This window comes from Prionailurus viverrinus, chromosome D1 (genome assembly GCF_022837055.1).
Source record: "Prionailurus viverrinus isolate Anna chromosome D1, UM_Priviv_1.0, whole genome shotgun sequence".
Classification (NCBI taxonomy): Eukaryota; Metazoa; Chordata; class Mammalia; order Carnivora; family Felidae; genus Prionailurus; species Prionailurus viverrinus.
Window position 1 is genome coordinate 45909117 of NC_062570.1, and position 18631 is coordinate 45927747.

At 35.7% G+C, this 18631-nt stretch overlaps 1 protein-coding gene across 5 annotated transcripts in view; it reads right to left on the minus strand.

Moving 5' to 3' along the window:
• TMEM135 (transmembrane protein 135) overlaps positions 1 to 18631 on the minus strand; it is a 449569-nt gene that overhangs the window by 333974 nt on the left and 96964 nt on the right. For all 5 annotated transcript variants that reach the window (XR_007156343.1, XM_047878352.1, XM_047878354.1 and 2 more), the window contains one exon: positions 931 to 964. Coding sequence is in view for 4 of the 5 variants with exons in the window: in XM_047878352.1 (XP_047734308.1) it covers positions 931 to 964 (34 nt within the window). In the remaining variant the exon portion in view is untranslated. The remainder of the gene's footprint in view (positions 1 to 930; positions 965 to 18631) is intronic.

The following is an 18631-nucleotide window of genomic DNA, read 5'->3' on the forward strand; positions in this document are numbered from 1 at the left end:
ATATTCTAGTCCTTTTCAAACATTGTTATTTTTACTGTGACTCCTTCACTAGACAGCAAACTCCATTAAGTGTAAAGACTATCTCCATCCTGTCTACCAGCATATAGCACAGTAAGTGACATATGCTAAGTACAGAGCAAAAATTAAATATTACTAATTTATAATAAAAAATTTATAGCTGAAAAGAATTGATAAATATAACTCTGAATTATATTCCCTCATTAGAGAATTCAACAACCTATCTTCAGATAAATAAATAATTTTTTAGTTGAAGTTTTCAATGTTGACTACCAATTCTATTAAACAACTTTAGAAGATTTCAATATAAATACATTCTAAATCATGAACTTGGCAATGAAAATTATATAATCTTGACTGTATATTTACCATAAAGAATAACAGACTAAACAACATTAATTTCATTCCTGTAGACTTACAGATTAAGAAGCCTAGCTAATTATGTTATTAAATATACTCAGACTTTAGAGATAGAACCAATGCTGTCCTGACGTCCAAGAATAATGACATCACAAAAGCTCATTTTTAAATCATTTTTCTATAAGAAATGGCAACAGAAGCAGAGTATGAAATTAAATCAAAGATACAGAGAAAGAGATACACAGAAATATATATCCTATCAAAGATGAAGATCTAAGCTTAAAGAAAAAAAACAGCCATGAAGGACACAGGGCAGTGAATCACTTTCCTCCTGAAATAAATGAAATTAAGTCATGTATGACAGGAATAAACTGGGTGGCATCAAGTCTTTTTTAAACATTTAAGACTATGCTTTAAAACTGAGACAGAAAATATTCTGAAATTTAAGTAGCTTTCCTTCCCATTTTTTAAATGTAACTTGATTTTAAAAAGAGAAATGAAAAAGCACAATGAAACTTTAAAAGCAACAACAAAAAGAAAAGAATTACTTACCAAATTGGCCATATAAATAGTGAGCAGCCCTCTCCTGCAAATGATTTTAAAAAGATATAAAGTGAGATGAAGTATCAAATTAACTTAATAATCATGTTATCATTTTTTTTAGAAATCAAAACGATGATCAGGAGTTGAGAAAAAGGTAGATTATACTGAACTAAGTTTTCTGTACCCTAACAATTGGATCTAAATAGATTCTACAAGTCATTCTGTTCAGTGGTCATTAAACATTCTATTTAGTGGTCATTAATAAAAATTATTTAAAATTACTATTGCCTTGTAATTAACAAGATTTACCATAGGGATCATTTCACAATATATACCAATATTGAACGATTACATGGTACATTTGAAAATAATATAATGTTAAGTGTCAATTATACCTCTAACTTAAAAAAATTACTATTTCCTTATATTAATAGAAAGTATAATTTGCTATTAGCCTATGTTTACTCTAGAGTTCTAAATTTAATAAAGAACCTTAAAGAATTCATCTTGCCAAGATGTCAAGGCCAAAACAATGCACATCGATTGCACAAAAATCAGGTCTTCTATCTGTTTCATACACAATGCAATTGTTCATTAGATGTTCTTACAAATCATACTAAATCACTTTGGTTTTAACTTCATTGTTAAGTGAGAAGTTAGGCACTAAGTGAACTTTCTAATGCCAAAGGACAAACAAAAAATTTCTATAAACTTTAACTTTCCAGAAATATTGCACATTTATCAAACTTGTTTAATGAGAATTAAGGTAGAAACTCAAAGATAGGGATAACGTTCCACCCTTAATCACTTCATTTAACTTATACTGCATGTAAGACCATGAATGAAGTAGATCCTATTCTTTAGAAAAGAAGTCTTTAACTAAACTAGCCCTGCAGGAGATCCTATGGGGGACTCTGTGAGTGGAAAGCAGCAGAGACTACAAAGGACCAGAGACAACACCACAACTACTAAACCTACAGATAACACAATGATACAAAATCCCTATCTTTCAATAATCACTCTGAATGTAAATGGACTAAATGCCCCAATCAAAAGACACAGGGTATCAGAAGGGATTAAAAAAAAAAATCTATCTATATGCTGCCAATAAGATACTCATTTTAGACCTGAGGACACCAGCAGATTGAAAGTGAGGGAATGGAGAACCATCTATTATGCTACTGGATGTCAAAAGAAAGCTGGAATAGCCATACTTATATCAGACAAACTAGATTTTAAAACAGAGACTAACAAGAGATGAAGAAGAGCATTATAAAATAATGAAGGGGTCTATCAATCAAGAAGAGCTAACAATTGTAAATGTTTATGCCCCAATATGAGAGCTCCCAAACATATAAATCAATTAATACAGATATATTCAGAACTTTTCATCCAAAAGCAGTAGAATACACATTCTTCAAGTGCACATGGAACATTCTCCAAAACAGATCACACACTGGGTCACAAAACAGCCCTCAACAAATATTTGAGATCACACCATGCATATTTTCAGATCACAACACAATGAAACTTGAAATCAACCACAAGAAAAAATTTGGAAAATCCTCAAATAACATGGAGATTAAAAAACATCCTACTAGGGACGCCCCAGGTGGCTCAGTTGGTTAAGCATCTGACTTTGGCTCAGGTCACAATCTCATGGTTCATGTGTTCAAGCCCCACACCAGGCTCCTCACTGGCAATGCAGAGCCTGCTTGGGATTCTCTCTCTCTCTTCCCCTCTCTCTCTCTCTGCCCCTCCCCAACTCTCTCTCTCTCTCTCTCAATATAAATAAACTTAAAAAAAAAATCCTACTGGGGCACCTGAGTGGCTCAGTCGGTTAAGCAGCCGACTTCAGTTCAGGTCATGATCTCAGAGTTCGTGGGTTCAAGGCCTGCATCGGTCTTTGTGCTGACAGCTCAGAGCCTGGAGCCTGCTTCAGATTCTGTCTCCCCCTCTCTCTCTGCCCCTCCCCTCCTCATGCTCTGTCTCTGTCTCTCAAAAATAACTAAACATTAAAAAAAAATATTTTTTTATATCCTACTAAATAATGAATGGGTCAACCAGGAAATTAAAGGACAAATTAAAAAATATATGGAAGCATAAGGAGAATGAAAACACAATAGTCCAAAATGCAGCAAACGCAGTCCTAAGAGGAAAAAACATAGCAATCCAGGCCTATCTCAAGAAGCAAGAAAGGTCTCAAATACAGAACCTAACCTCACACCTAAAGGAACTAGAAAGAAGCAAAGAAAGCCCAAAGCCAGCAGAAGAAGAAATAATAAAGATTAGGACAGAAATAAGCAACATACAAAAAAAAAAAAAAAAAAAAGGTAGAACAGATCAATCAATCTAAGAGCTGGTTTTTTGAAAGAATGAACAAAATTGATAACTCCCTAGCCAGACTTCTCAAAAAGAGCGAGGACCCAAATAGATAAAATTACGAATGAAAGACAAGAGACCACAACCAACACCACAGAAATAGAAACAATTATTAGAGAATACTATAAAAAAGTATATGCCAACAAACTGGACAATCTGGAAGAAATCCACATGCTACAAAAACTCAAAAGGGAAAAAATAGAAAATTTGAACAGACCCATAACCAGCAAAGAAATAGAATCAGTTATCAAAAATCTCCCCAAAAAATAAGAATCCTGGGCCAGATGGCGTTCCAGGGGAAGTCTACCAGACATTTAAAGCTGAATTAATACCTATTCTTCTCAAGCTGTTCCAAAAAACAGAAATGGAAGGAATGCTTCCAGACTCATTCTATGAAGCCAGCATCACCTTGATTCCCAAACCAGACAGAGACCCCACTAAAAAGGAGAACTACAGGCCAATATTCCTGATGAGCATAGACGCAAAAATTCTCAACAAGATACTAGCAAATAGAATTCAACAGAATTATTCACCATGATCAAGTGGGATTCATTCCTGAGCTGTAGGGCTGGTTCAATATTCACAAATCAATCAACATGATACATCACATTAATAGAAGAAAGGATAAGAAGGGGTGCCTGGGTGGCACAGTCGGTTAAGCGTCCGACTTCAGCCAGGTCACGATCTCGCGGTCCGTGAGTTCGAGCCCCGCGTCGGGCTCTGGGCTGATGGCTCAGAGCCTGGAGCCTGTTTCCGATTCTGTGTCTCCCTCTCTCTCTGCCCCTCCCCCGTTCATGCTCTGTCTCTCTCTGTCCCAAAAAATAAATAAACGTTGAAAAAAAAATTTTTAAAAAAAAAAAGAAGAAAGGATAAGAACCATATGATCCTGTCAATAGATGTAGAAAAAGCATTTGACAAAATACAGCATCCTTTCTTTAAGTTTTTTTTTAACATTTCTATTTATTTTTGAGAGACAAAGACAGAGCACAAGCGGGGGAGGAGCAGAGAGAAAGGGAGACACAGAATCCGAAGCAGGCTCCAGGCTCCGAGCTGTCAACACAGAGCCTGACCCAAGGCTCGAACCCACGAACTGTGAGATCATGACCTGAGCTGAAGTCAGACGTTCAACCGACTGAGCCACCCAGGCAGCCCAACAGCATGCTTTCTTAATAAAACCCTCAAGAAAGTCAGGATACGGGATGCCTGGATCGCTCAGTCAGTTAAGCGTCCAACTTCAGCTCAGGTCATGATCTCATGGTCTGTGGGTTCGAGCCTTGCATCGGACTTAGTGCTGTCAGCTCAGAGCCTGGAGCCTGCTTCCAATTCTGTGTCTTCCTCTCTCTCTGCCCCTTCACTGCTTGCACTCTGTCTCTCCCTCTCAAAAATAAATAGATATTTAAAAATTAAAAAAAAAAGAAAGGGGCGCCTGGGTGGCTCAGTCGGTTAAGCGTCCGACTTTGGCTCAGGTCATGATCTCGCAGTCCGTGAGTTCGAGTTCCGCGTTGGGCTCTGTGTTGACAGCTCAGAGCCTGGAGCCTGTTTCAGATTCTGTGTCTCCCTCTCTCTGACCCTCCCCCATTCATGCTCTGTCTCTCTCGGTCTCAAAAATAAATAAAGGTTAAAAAAAACTAAAAAAAAAAAAAAAAAAGAAAGTCAAGATAGAAGGAACATACCTTCACATCAATAAAAGCCATACACGAAAGACCCATAGCTAATATCATCCTCAATGGGAAAAAACTGAGAGCTTTCCCACTGAGATCAGGAACACAACAGGGATGTCACTCTCACCATTGTTGTTTAACATAGTGTTAGAAGTCCTAGCCTCAGCAATCAGACTACAAAATGAAATCAAAGGCATCCAAACTGGCAAAGAAAAAGTCAAACTTTCACTCTTCACAGATGACATGATACTCTACATGGAAAACCCAAAACACTCCACCAAAAAACTGATAGAACTGATACATGAATACAAGAAAGTCACAGGATATAAAATCTCTGCACAGAAATTGGTTGCATTTCTATACTCCAATAATGAAGCAACAGAAAGATATATCAAGAAATCGATCCCATTTACAATTGCACCAAGAACCATAAAATACCTAGGAATACATCTAACCAGGGGTAAAAGATGTGTACACTGAAAATTATAGAAAACTCATGAAAAAAACTAAAGAAGACACAAAGAAATGGAAAAATATTCCATGTTCATGGATTGGAAGAACAAATATTGTTAAAATGTTGATACTACCCATAACAATCTACACATTCAATGTAATCCCAATCAAAATAGCACCAGCATTCTTCACAGAGTTAGAACAAACAATCCTAAAATCTCTATGGAACCACACAAGTCCCTGAATAGTTAAAGTAATGTTGAAAAAGAAAACCAAAGCTGGAGGCCTCATCATCCTGGACTTTAGCCTGCACTACAAAGCTGTAATCATCAAGAGAGTATGGTGTTGGCCTGAAAACAGACACACAGACCAATGGAATAGAATAGAGAACCCAGAAATGGAACTATTTATATATATGGCCAACTCATCTTGGACAAAGCAGGAAAGAGTATCCAATGGAAAAAAGACAGTCTTTTTAACAAATGGTGCCGGGAGAACTGGACAGCAAAATGCAGAAGAATGAAACTGAACCACTTTCTTTCACCATACACAAGAATAAACTCAAAATGGATAAAAGACCTAAATGTGAGACAGGAAACCATCAAAATCCTACAGGGGAAAACAGGCAGCAACCTCTTTGACCTCAGCCACAGCAACTTCTTACTTGACATATCTCCAAAAGCAAGGGAAATAAAAGCAAAAATGTACTGGATGTCATCAAGATAAAAAGCTTCTACACTGCAAAGGAAACAACCAACAAAACTAAAAAGCAACCAGTGGAATGGGAGAAGATATTTGCAAATGACATATCAGATAAAGGATTAGTATCCAAAATCTATAAAGAACTTACTAAACACAACAACCAAAAAACAAATAATCCAGTGAAGAAATGGGCAGAAGACATAAATAGACACTTTTCCAAAGAAGATATCCAGATGGTAAACAGACATATGGAAAGATATTCAACATTGCTCATCATCAGGAAAATACAAATCAAAACCACACTGAAATACCACCTCACACCGGTCAGAGTGGCTAAAATGAACAACGCAGGAGACAACAGATGCTGGCGAGGATGTGGAGAAACAGGAACCCTCTTGCACTGTTGGTGGGAATGCAAACTAGTGCAGTCACTACGGAAAACAGTGTGGAGGTTCCTCAAAAAATTAAAAACAGAATTACCCTACAACCCAGCAATAGCACTATTGGGAATTTATCCAAAGGACATAGGAGTGCTGACTTGTAGGAGCACTTGGTACCCCAATGTTTACAGCAGCACTATCAACAATAGCCAAATTATGGGAAGAGCCCAAATGTCTATCAATTGATGAATGGATAAAGAAGATATGGTATATATATACAATGGAACACTACTTGACAGTGAAAAAGTATGAAACCTTGTCATTTCCAACAACGTGGATGGAACTGGAGGGTATTATGCTAAGTGAAGTAAGTCAATCAGAGAAAGACAGATATCCTATGATTTTACTCATATGTGGAATTTGAGAAACTTAACAGAAGACCATAGGGGAAGGGAAGGAAAAAAAAGTTACAGAGAGGAGGGCAAACCATAAGAGACTCTTTAAATACAGAGAACAAACTGAGGGTTGATGGGGGTGGGGATTGGGTGGGTGGAGGAGTTGGGTGATGGGTACTGAGGAGGGCACTTGTTGGGATGACCACTGGGTGTTGTATGTAAGTGATGAATCACAAGAATCTACTCCTGAAGCCAAGACCACGCTATATGTTAGCTAACTTGACATACATACATACATACATACATACATACATACGGAAAGAAGTCTTTAATGTTTTAAGAGTTTAAGGACAGAATTAAAATAAACTTTGGAAATTATAAAAATCTATTTGAGTTTCAATTATTAGCATTTTTCATACTGAAAAGAAAAAAACCTTTATAAATAAAACAAGTACCAATATCAAATGATTTTCACTTAAATTTCATGTCAGGTCTTAATATTAACGTGTCAATGAAATCTTGAAGTCCAACCCAGTCATATACAATCTTGATTGTTCATTATTTAAAATGGCTTAAGGGGCGTCTGGGTGGCTCATTCGGTTAAGCGTCCGACTTCGGCTCAGGTCATGATCTCGCCGTTGATGAGTCTGGGCCCCGTGTTGGGCTCTGTGCTCACAGCTCAGAGCCTGGAGCCTGCTTCAGATTCTGTGTCACCCTCTCTCTCTCTGCCTCCTCCCCTGCTTGTACTCTGTCTCTCTCAAAAATAAATAAACATTAAAAATAATTAATAAAATAAATAAAAAATAAAATGGCTTAAGAAGATTTCTATTATCACTAAAGCCACATGGAGGCAGTATGGTTTCACTTAACAACTGAAGTTTGAAAATCAGAATTTTATTTAACTTTAATTCTCTGGTATTCTGTAATTTAATTTTGTCATTAAAATGAGGGAACAAGAGGTGCCGGAGTGGCTCAGTAGGTTGAAAGTCTGACTTTGGCTCAGGTCATGATCTCGTGGTCAGTCCATGAGTTCAAGCCTCACATCGGGTTCTATGCTGACAGCTCAGAACCTGCTTGGGATTGTGTTTCCCCTCTCTTTCTGCCCCTTCCCTGCTCGCACTGTCTCTCTCTCTGTCTCTCAAAATAAATATTAAAAAAAAAAGTTTTTTTTAATGAGGGAACAAGACTAGTTACCTAACTTTAAACATAAAAATTATTTAACAAAAACATACATTTATCACCAATATAAACATAATGTTGGGTCTACTCGGGTTGAAAGGGGAAGGAGGTCTAGGCAAACCCACTGAACCAAACCCCACAGGCAATGACCCTGTTCAGCAGGTCCTAACACACCTCAGCAAAAACAACAGAATTCTACTGCTCCTCTAAAAAAGAATTTGAAAATCACTGCAAAGATGATCTAGAAGCTTCCTGGTAGCTTTCTTGTCTATGATTTCTACAAATGAATTGAAATTGTTCTTACTAATCTTTACCAATCTTATCAACTCCTACCAAATTCTAAATCAAAGATGTTCTTATTTTAAGTAAATTACATAAAGAAAAATTAGGGTAACATCAACATCTAAGAGTCACACATACACAGAAAAGTTAAAACCTTTTCAAGTGATACCTATCTTCCCAAAGCCGATTACATATAAAGAAAAAAACATTATACTTAATTACAAAACCAAAATAAAAGTATATCTCTGCAATTTCAGTAGTAGTACCCAATCATACATTTCCTTATGAAGTGAACTACCGTATTTGTTCCACTAATCTAATTCCATCTCTAAAATTCAACAAATTATCTACCTGATAATATAACCGTTTATCTTTAACTAGCAGGCAAAGATTATCTTGTTTACCTTCACATTTTCACACACCCGCAAAAGTACCTGGCATATCTAATAGGCACTAAACAAATGGTTATGGAATTTCTAGACAAAGTGTTACTAAGAACCCAGCCTACTAGGAATATAGTAGAGACATAAAATATATTATAGAAACATAATCACAAAAGATATCCACTAGACAGGAGAAAAAAATAGTGATATCAATTTATCAGCAAGCAAAGATGTGATCAAGTAATTTACATTTGCATAAAATTTAATAATCTGCAAGGTATAATAAATATTTCAAAGCAAATTTTATCCTCTTAGGAGTCTTACAAAGTGTGATATAGATACTATTATCCTTTCTCTGTCAGAAAATTTATGTGGTTTACTTAAAAATATAAAAGTAGCACAAAGACAAGTAGGAATTAGAAGTCAGCTTCGTGTTCTTTCCAAAGCACTGCTTCTATGGTAGAAAATCTGTCCATTACTAACTTACCTTTAAATTGTGTAACTCACTGACTTTAGAATGAATAAAACCCTGACACACTCTTACTACTGGGAAAAAGCAGAGGATGTATTGTTATTAGATGAAATCCTATTCTGGTCTTAGGTTTCAATTTATTGTTCCCAAACAATGAGAAAGAGCATCTCCCTCCCAGCTTTATCTGAATTCCAACCCAGAACTAACAGCCTCAAGAATGAAAAGACAGTATCTCTGAAGGGCATGATATGCTGTATTAAAAGCAGACTCTTTTTGATAGGTTTCCCAGATGTGGTGTCTTCAACCTCAGTTCCAGTGTCAATTTGGTAGGTGCAGAGTATCACAATATTGATTTATTTTATCACTTCTCCAGGGATGCTGAGTATCACAAGAAACTGGTAAGTCTATTAAATGCCATTTTACTATTAAACATTTGACTATATCTAGCCAAGATCTGAAGACAAACAGGTCACTTCCTTTTACTTGAGTAAATTCTCTCTAGAAACCAAGTTACCTATTAAAATACTACTACAACAGGGGCACCTGGGTGGTTCAGTCAGTTGGTTAAGCATCTGACTTCAGGTTGGGTCATGAGCTCATGGTTTGTGAGTTCAAGCCCTGCATCGGGCTCTCTGCTGCCAGCACAGAGTCCACTTTGGATCTTCGGCCCCCAACTCTCTCTGTCCCTCCCCGCCACACACACACGCTCTTTCTCTCTCAAAAATAAAAAAATAAACATTTAAAAACAATAAAATAAAAACGTAATAATAAAATAATACTACAACAGTTATGGGGAAGGAAGAAGTGCCAATAAGAACAAAAGGTGACCTAGGCCTGAATAGGAAGAGCTAGGGCCTAGAAAAACAGTAACTTTTTAAATTTCCCAGGAGATTGTGACACTTCCATTCTTCTGTGAATCACTGGATTGACTGGAAGACAGGTGAAGCTCAGTGAACCACAAATGATTTTTTTTGATACAGGAAGGGGTGAATGTCTTCAACTTCTATGCAAAATTTAAGAAAGGGTGTGCACATCAAGGGGTACTGCCGAAAAAAGTGTTAAGAATCACTGTTTAAGAACTCTGTGTAATAAAAGTACCATTATTCCCGCAGGAAAACATTAAAATAATTAAACTTCCTTAACACCTCAGTAAATTAAAAGGTATCCTCACATTCTATTGAACTCCAAATTTTCTTATCTTTTAATAACATTATTGTGTCTAATTAGATGGACAATTGTCTTTTCTTTTTGTCTGGAAACCTTAATGTATATATTCTTTGGCTAACCTTCCAAAACTTTTTAAAAAATTTTTTTTACATTTATTTTTTTTTTTTGAGAGACAGAGACAGAGAGAGAGAGAGAGTGAGAGAGAGAGAGCGTGCACATGCACACAAGTTGGGGGGGGGGGGGGGGTGGCGCAGAGAGAAGGCAGGGAGACACAGAATCCAAAGCAAGCTCCAGGCTCTAAGCTGTCAGCACAGAGACCAACCCAGGGCTCAAACCCACAAATCCAGAGATCATGACCTGAGCCCAAGTCGCTCAACCGACTGAGCAACCCAGGCGCCCCTAACTTTCTGAAACTTTTGAATGACACTGTAACACATTTCATAACTATAGCTATTAGGGAGTACAGTAGGCATCGTATAACTTTCAGATTCTAAGTGTTTATATATATTCCTTCTCTCTCTCTCTCTCTCTCTCTCTCTCTCTCTCTCCCCCTATCTGTGTGTGTGTGTGTGTGTGTGTGTGTGTGTGTGCACGCGCGCTACAAAAAACGGGAAATTATAGATGAGAGAAAAGCATAGTGAAAATTGCTAACAATTGTAATGACTACTACGAGATGCTATTTAATGATCTCAGAAAGTCTTTCAAGATACAACATATTTTCATCTGTCACAATGTTTTAGAGCAGTATAAAAGTACCGCCTTAAAGTACAGGAATGGAAAAATAAGAGCAAGAGTCTATGATCATATTCTTTTATATACAGCAGATAATACAAAGTAAACTTTTCAGAAGACTGCAAGGTAATTTAATTTTCTTCCTGTGAAGATAACATGACACTTAAAGATGAAGATGCCAAGAATTTATAAACCAAATTCATGGTATTTTATTCACATATTATAGAGTTCATTCATTTTGGTCATATCTGCTTAGGAGTTTCATAACTCCAACAGTGTAATCTAACAATGCAACACATAAGTAGGTTTAGAATAAATATGCAATTTTCAATATTTTAATCCATGTCATGTTTGAGCACCCTGCAGTTTTAACTTATCTAAACTAATACTAAATATCAAAGCAAATTCCATAGCAGTTCTACAAAACAAAATCCATCAGAGCAACTTTCTGAACCACAAACAAAACACTTCCTAGAAACAGAAAGAGAAGACTAGTTCTTAACAGCCCACCTAGGGATAAACTAGATGTTACCAATGCTTCCTGCTGAGTTACTATGATCACAGTTCTTTGTGGCACAAATTTTTTGAGCAACCCTGGAAACAACTTCAAAGTTTTCTCAGAATCCCACAGTGACACGATTAAGATTTAAGTAAACTGCCCTCTTAGGAGGTTTCAGGAACTAGCTGGCAAAGCATGCTTAATTCTGTAAAGGGAAGGGGAAGACTGGGAAAGACGGATGGATGGATGGATGGATGGATGGATGGATGGATGGGTTGGAGAGGGAGAGAAGAAAAGTAGGAAGGAAAGAAAGTCAAACCAATATAGATGAAGACATACTTATGAAGACAGACAGATCTTCACTTACATATCTGTATCTATGTATATCATCACACATATGTGTATGTGTACAACCATAGTGTATGCTCTTACCTCATTAAATGCTTCTCGAAAAACCGATTACACAATTGAGTACAAAAATGTATAATGTCAGAGTAAAGACTTCACTATTAACTCAAGTTTTGGAGATTTAAAAACTAGGGCTACCACTATAATTTGACACTGCTAATCCTCCATATTGTTATCTTCCACTCTATTACTGACTTTATTAAAAATATGAACCGTACACTCATCTCAATGGACAACTGACTAATTAAACACTGTCGTTTACCACCTTCTAACCTCAGATATCTTTTTATTCTGGATTTTCATTCTAATCTCCCACAGCCCCAGTGACCACCTATAAGAAGAAAATTTCAAATTTTATTTATGACTACCATGCTTCTTCTGAATCGAGACTCACACTTCAAGCTGCCTGCTGGCTATCTCCACCAACATATCACTGATGTTCTTCATGAATTAAGGGCATAATTACAAATTCTTTTTCCTTAAAGTGAAAACTGTAATATTAACACACTTCACTTTGGTAACTAGATGTACATAACTTCAACCTTTCTAGGTTACATATAATCTATTAAGGAGTCTTGATATTTAATGAAATCTTACTAAAATTTGTGGTAAATAAAAAACACTTTCTCAAAGCAAATAAGACCATTAACTTTTACACAATTTTAGATAAACATAGACCAGACTCATTTAAAATAAGATATACTATAAAGAAACTTATAAAAAGATGGAGCAAAAAAAATTGCTTTTCTATGTTTAAAGGTGAACTCCAAAAATTTTTTTTAAATCTGCTTTTTAAAAAATAAGTCACAGAGTACCTGGGTAGCTCAGTTAGTTAAGTGATCAATTCTTGATTTGCGCTCAAAGTCATGATCTTGTAGTTTGAGGGACAGAGCCCCACATCAGGCTCTACACTGAAAGCATGAAGCTTGCTTGGGATTCTCTCTTCCTCTACCTCTCTGCTCCTCCCCCATTTTCTCCCCCTTTTTCTATCTCTCTCAAAAACAAGTAATAAACATTTTTTAAAAATAAAAAATATTAAAAATAGAACTACCCTACGACCCAGCAATTGCACTACTAGGTATTTATCCACGGGATACAGGTATGCTGTTTCAAAGGGGCACATGCACCCCAATGTGTATAGCAGCACTATCAACAATAGCCAAAGTATGGAAAGAGCCCAAATGTCCATCAATGGATGAATGGATAAAGAAGATATGGTATGTGTGTGTGTGTATATATGTGTATATATATATATATATACACATATATACACACACACACACACACACACACACACAATGGAGTATAACTCGGCAATCAAAAAGAATGAAATCTTGCCATTTGCAACTACGTGGATGGAACTAGAGGGTATTATGCTAAATGAAATTAGAGAAAGACAAATATCGTATGATTTTACTCATATGAGGATTTTAAGATACAAAACAGATGAACATAAGGGAAGGGAAGCAAAAATAATATAAAAACAGGGAGGGGGACAAAACAGAAGAGACTCTTAAATATGGAGAACAAACTGAGGGTTACTGGAGGGGTTGTGGGAGGGGGGATGGGCTAAATGGGTAAGGGGCATTAAGGAATTTACTCCTGAAATCATTGTTGCACTATATGCTAAGTAACTTGGATGTAAATTTAAAAAATAAATTACATTAAAAAAAAACTAAAAAATAAAAAAAAAATTAAAAAAAAAAGGCTAAAATTTAAATTTTTAATTAGACCCCAAACCAGGATTTGTGGTGGCTATACATATACACACACAACCACACAACTCTCAAGAAAAAAAAAAGAACTAGAGAGCTATTTCCAGGTAATAAATTCATCACCTAATAAACAACAGAACTAAATCACTATACATCACACAAGGTTCAATTGCTCCACAATCACATCAACATAAGGATCAATTTTTCTTCAGCAACCACAAGAAAATCCTTACAAAGAAGCTACAGTTAAAATTTTGATTAGGTCAGACTATTCCAATTAATATTCAGAACAGATCATAATTTATAACTACCTACAAATTTTCTGAGACTATCTAGTGTCTACATATAAAACACCAGTGCAATAGCTCACTTAAAAGAAATGAAAGCAGAAAACTTTAAAATAAAAGTTTGTTATCAAAAGCAAAAAGAGAGCAGGAATTGAACTAGTAACTAAAATCCAAGTTATCACCTCACTTCCAGGAAACCTCTTTGTGCCTTAAAAAGTTATAGTTATTAATATCAATAGCACAATTTTACTTTGGTGTTATTGTATTTAAACACGTTTATCTTCAAAGAAAAGTTTGATTTTTTTTAACTAAAATTATAAAAAATAATACCTAGACTAATATATCAAGAGAAAAGAATTGAGCAATTGACAATGCACACATATATTAAAAATTGGTATATGACAAGGGACATTACAAATCCATGGAGAAAGAATGGATAATTGAATCCCTGGTGCCAGAGAAAGACCATTCACCAGTCAAAGAAAGGGAGTGGGGGCAGCAAAATAAAAGAGATCATATGGCAAGCAGACTTAAAATGGACCTAAATACATTTCTACGTTTTGCAAGATGGTGGAATATTAACACTAAGAAGCTCTAAAGTTAAAGATACCTAAGTAGTCCTTAGAGCAAGCACTAAAAAAAGAAAAAAAAATACATAAAAATGGACTAAAAAAAAAATGTCTTCTTCCAAGTTTCCAGTTTCTGTGCAAGGAGCTTGGAAGTCCTCACTTAGTCCTAACAGCAAGTAAAAAAGCTAAGGAAACTGAAAACTCAACAACTCTTTTTAGATCCATAAGAGAAGCAAGGTCACCCTACAAACTATTGCCCCCAAAACTGAAGGGACTACAGGCAGATAGAGAATCACAATCTACCAGAACAAAACCAGCTAAAACCTCAGAGGGAATGAGAGCCAGAACAGGAAACAGTAAACTAATAAACTGCAGGAGGCTCAGTGTGGACAGGTCTGAGAGTGAAAAACTCAAGGGGTGCCCAGTCATAGAGGGACCCTCATACCTTTGTGCATTTTACCTCTGGGAGCTTAACTAAGTAAATAACAGGGGGAAAGCCGCTTATTTACGCTTCCAAGTAGGGGAAACACAGAGGAATCGTTTTGAAATGAGCCAGAGCATTCTGTTCTTAACAGGGCCTGTCCTTGGTAAAAGCTAGTTTACCAGAGCCTAACCACTAGGGTATTACAAGAGCCTAAGTGACATGGGGAAGGGAAATACCTAACTCCAGCCAGCTTTAGAATTCCACATGCAAGAAAGCAAAATATCCAACTCCAGCACATTCTAACTATCCTGCCCCACCTAAGAGGAAAAGAAAAACTGAGAAAGGCTTATAAATTTCAGTCTAGAGACACAGGCTCACTAAGAGACTGAGGCCTAACCACAGGACTATAGAACAGTTTCCTTCCCCCAACACCTCACCACATTAGTAACAGCCTATTACAGTAATTCCTTTCACCTGGTACATCATGCCCGGCTATCAAGAAAAAAATTACAAGGCACATCAAAATGCAAAAATCACAATTTGAAGACACAGAGCAGCATCATAACCAGACACGGCAGAGACGCTGGAATTATCAGACCAGGAATTTAAAATTAAAACAATGATTAGGGCACTCTCCTGGCGCAGTAGGTAAAGAACCTTGGACTCTTAATCTCAGGGTCATGAGTTCAATCCCCACAATGGGTGTGGAGCCTACTTTTAAACAAACAAACAAACAAACAAAACAGAAGAATGATTAATACTAAGGACTCTAATGGATCAAGTAGATAGCATACAGAAACAGATGAGCAAGGTAAGCAGAGAGATGAAATTCCACAAAGAAAAGGAACTACAGCAGAAATGAAGAGTGCCTTCGATATAATCATATCATTAGTAGACTGGACACAGCTGAGGAAAGAATCTCTGAGCTAGAGAATATATCACCATACTCTTGATATATCACAGAATCCTTGAAAACTGTAAAACAGTAAGAACAGAGACTAGAAAAAAAAAATACAGAATATCCAAGGACTACAAAAAGTATAACATACACATAATGGGAAAAGCTAAAGGAGAGAAAGAGAGAATAGAACAGAAGAAATATTCAAAACAATAATGACTGACAGTTTTCCTAAATTAATGTTAGATACCAAACCACAAATCAATAAAGTTCAAAGAACACCAAGCAGCATATATGCCCAAGAAAAAAACCACACAACAACACAACTACATCTAGACATACCTTATTAAAACTACAGAAAAATAAATATAAAGAAAACCCTGAAAGAGGCCAGAGGGAAAAAAAACCACCTTACCTATAGAGGAACAAGGATAATTGCATCCAACTTCTCCTCAGAAACCATGCAAACAAGAGAGTGGAGTGAAATATTTATTGTTGACAAGGGAAAAAAAAAAAAAAACCAACCTAGAATTCTGTACCCTGAGAAAGTATCCTGACTTTATCGCACCAAAAAAAAAAATTGAGAATATTTGTTGCTAGTGGACCTGCTCTGCAAGAAATGTTAAATGTTCTCTAAAGAGGAAGAAAACAATACAGATAAGAAACTCATCTACATAAAGAAAGGTGGAACATTAAAGAAAAAACAATTTTATTTTTCTTATTCTTAATTGCTCTGATAACAGTTCATTCAAAATAATACTGTAACAACATAAAAATAATGTAATAATGTAATCAAAGCAACAATGTAATTGATTTTGTATGCTTATGTATATATATGAGGGGTGTGTGTGTGTGTGTGTGTGTGTGTGTGTGTGTGTGTGATGAATACTTAGATATAACTGAATGATAGCAATGACATAAGGGACAGGAAGAAGGAATTAGGATTACATTATTATCATAAGGTATACTCACTACCTATGAAAAGCTATAGTGTTATTTGAAAGTAGAGTAGGATTAGTTGTAAATGTATATTACAAAACTAGGGCAACCACTAAAAAAAGTTTAAAAAAAGTATAATCAATTACTAAGAAAGGAGAGAAAAATGGAACCATATAAAATGCTCAATTAAAACCACAAAAGGCAGAATAAGTGGGAAGACAGAAAATCAAAACAAACAACAAGGGAACAAAAAGAAAACATGAACAAATGTAGTAGATATGAATCCATCTATATTAATAATTACTTTTAATGTCAATAGTCTAAGTATACCAATTAAAACACAAACATTACCAGAGCTGATCAAAAAAACACGACCCAACTACATGTTGTATACAAGAAATCTACTATAAAGACATACAGATTAATTAAGCACATAAAAAATAATAATAAATAAAATAAAATAAAATAAAAAGCACATGAAGAAATGCTCTACAACATTTGCCATTAAGGAAATGTAAATTCAAACAATGAGATACTACCACACTCCTATTAAAATGGCCAGAATGCAGAACTCTGGCAACACTAAGTGCTGGCAAGGATGTGGAGCAACAGAAACTCTCATTCACTGCTGGTGGGAAAACAAACTGGTACAGCCACTTTGGATAACAGTTTTGCAGTTTCTTACAAAGTCAAACATACTCTTAACATATGATATAGCAATCATACCCCTTGGTAATTTACCCAAAGGGGTTGAAAACATAAATACACAAAACATGCACATGAATGTTTATAGCAGCTTTACTGGTATTTGCCAAAACTTGGAAGCAACCAAAATGTCCTGCAGCAGGGCAAAAGACAGTTGTATATCCAGATGATGGAATATTATTCAGCACTAAAAAGAAATGACCTATCAAGTCATGTAAAGACATAGATGAGGCTTAAAGGCATATTAATAAAAAAAAGAAGCCAATCTCTGCTGACATACTGTATGATTTTAACTATATGACACTCTGCAAAAGGTAAAACTACAGAGACAGTTAAAAAGATCAGTAGTCACCAGGGGTTGGGGGAAGGGTGAAATGAAGGCCAACTACAGAGGATTTTTAGAACAGTGAAATTACTTTGTAAGATACTATAATGGTCAATATGTGTCAATGTAAAAGCTGGTGAACATGAATAAGGGCTATAGTCTAGCTGACAATATTGTCAATTTCCTGGTTTTTTATTATACTACAGTTACATAAGATGCTATCCTGCGGAGAAACTGATTAAGTTTTCATGTGTCTCTCTGTATTATTTGTGTAATATTCCATGACTCTATAATCATGTCAAAGTTAAAAGTAAAAGAAAGATAATAATAAAACAGAGTACATAGTGACAAATATAATAAAAAGCTAAATATATTAGTTGTGTAAGTAAGTGTATATGGACTGAACCTACATTTTCAAATAAAATGATTTTTTCAGATTGGAACTCCAAATATAGCCCAAATTTATGTGGCATATGAGACAGACATATAAAGTGTTTCAAGAAGATAAACACATACTAGGCAAATGCAAGCAAAAAAAAAAAGGTAACTAAAAATTTGGAAGTCAAGCCAAAATACATTAAATGAAATAAAGAGCATACTTTTTGTTGTTGTTGTTGTTATTGACTTTTTTAAATTTAATTTTATTTTTTTTTAATTTACATCCAAATTAGTTAGCATATAATGCAACAATGATTTCAGGAGTAGATTCCTTAATGCCCCTTACCCATTTATTCCATCTCCCCTCCCACAACC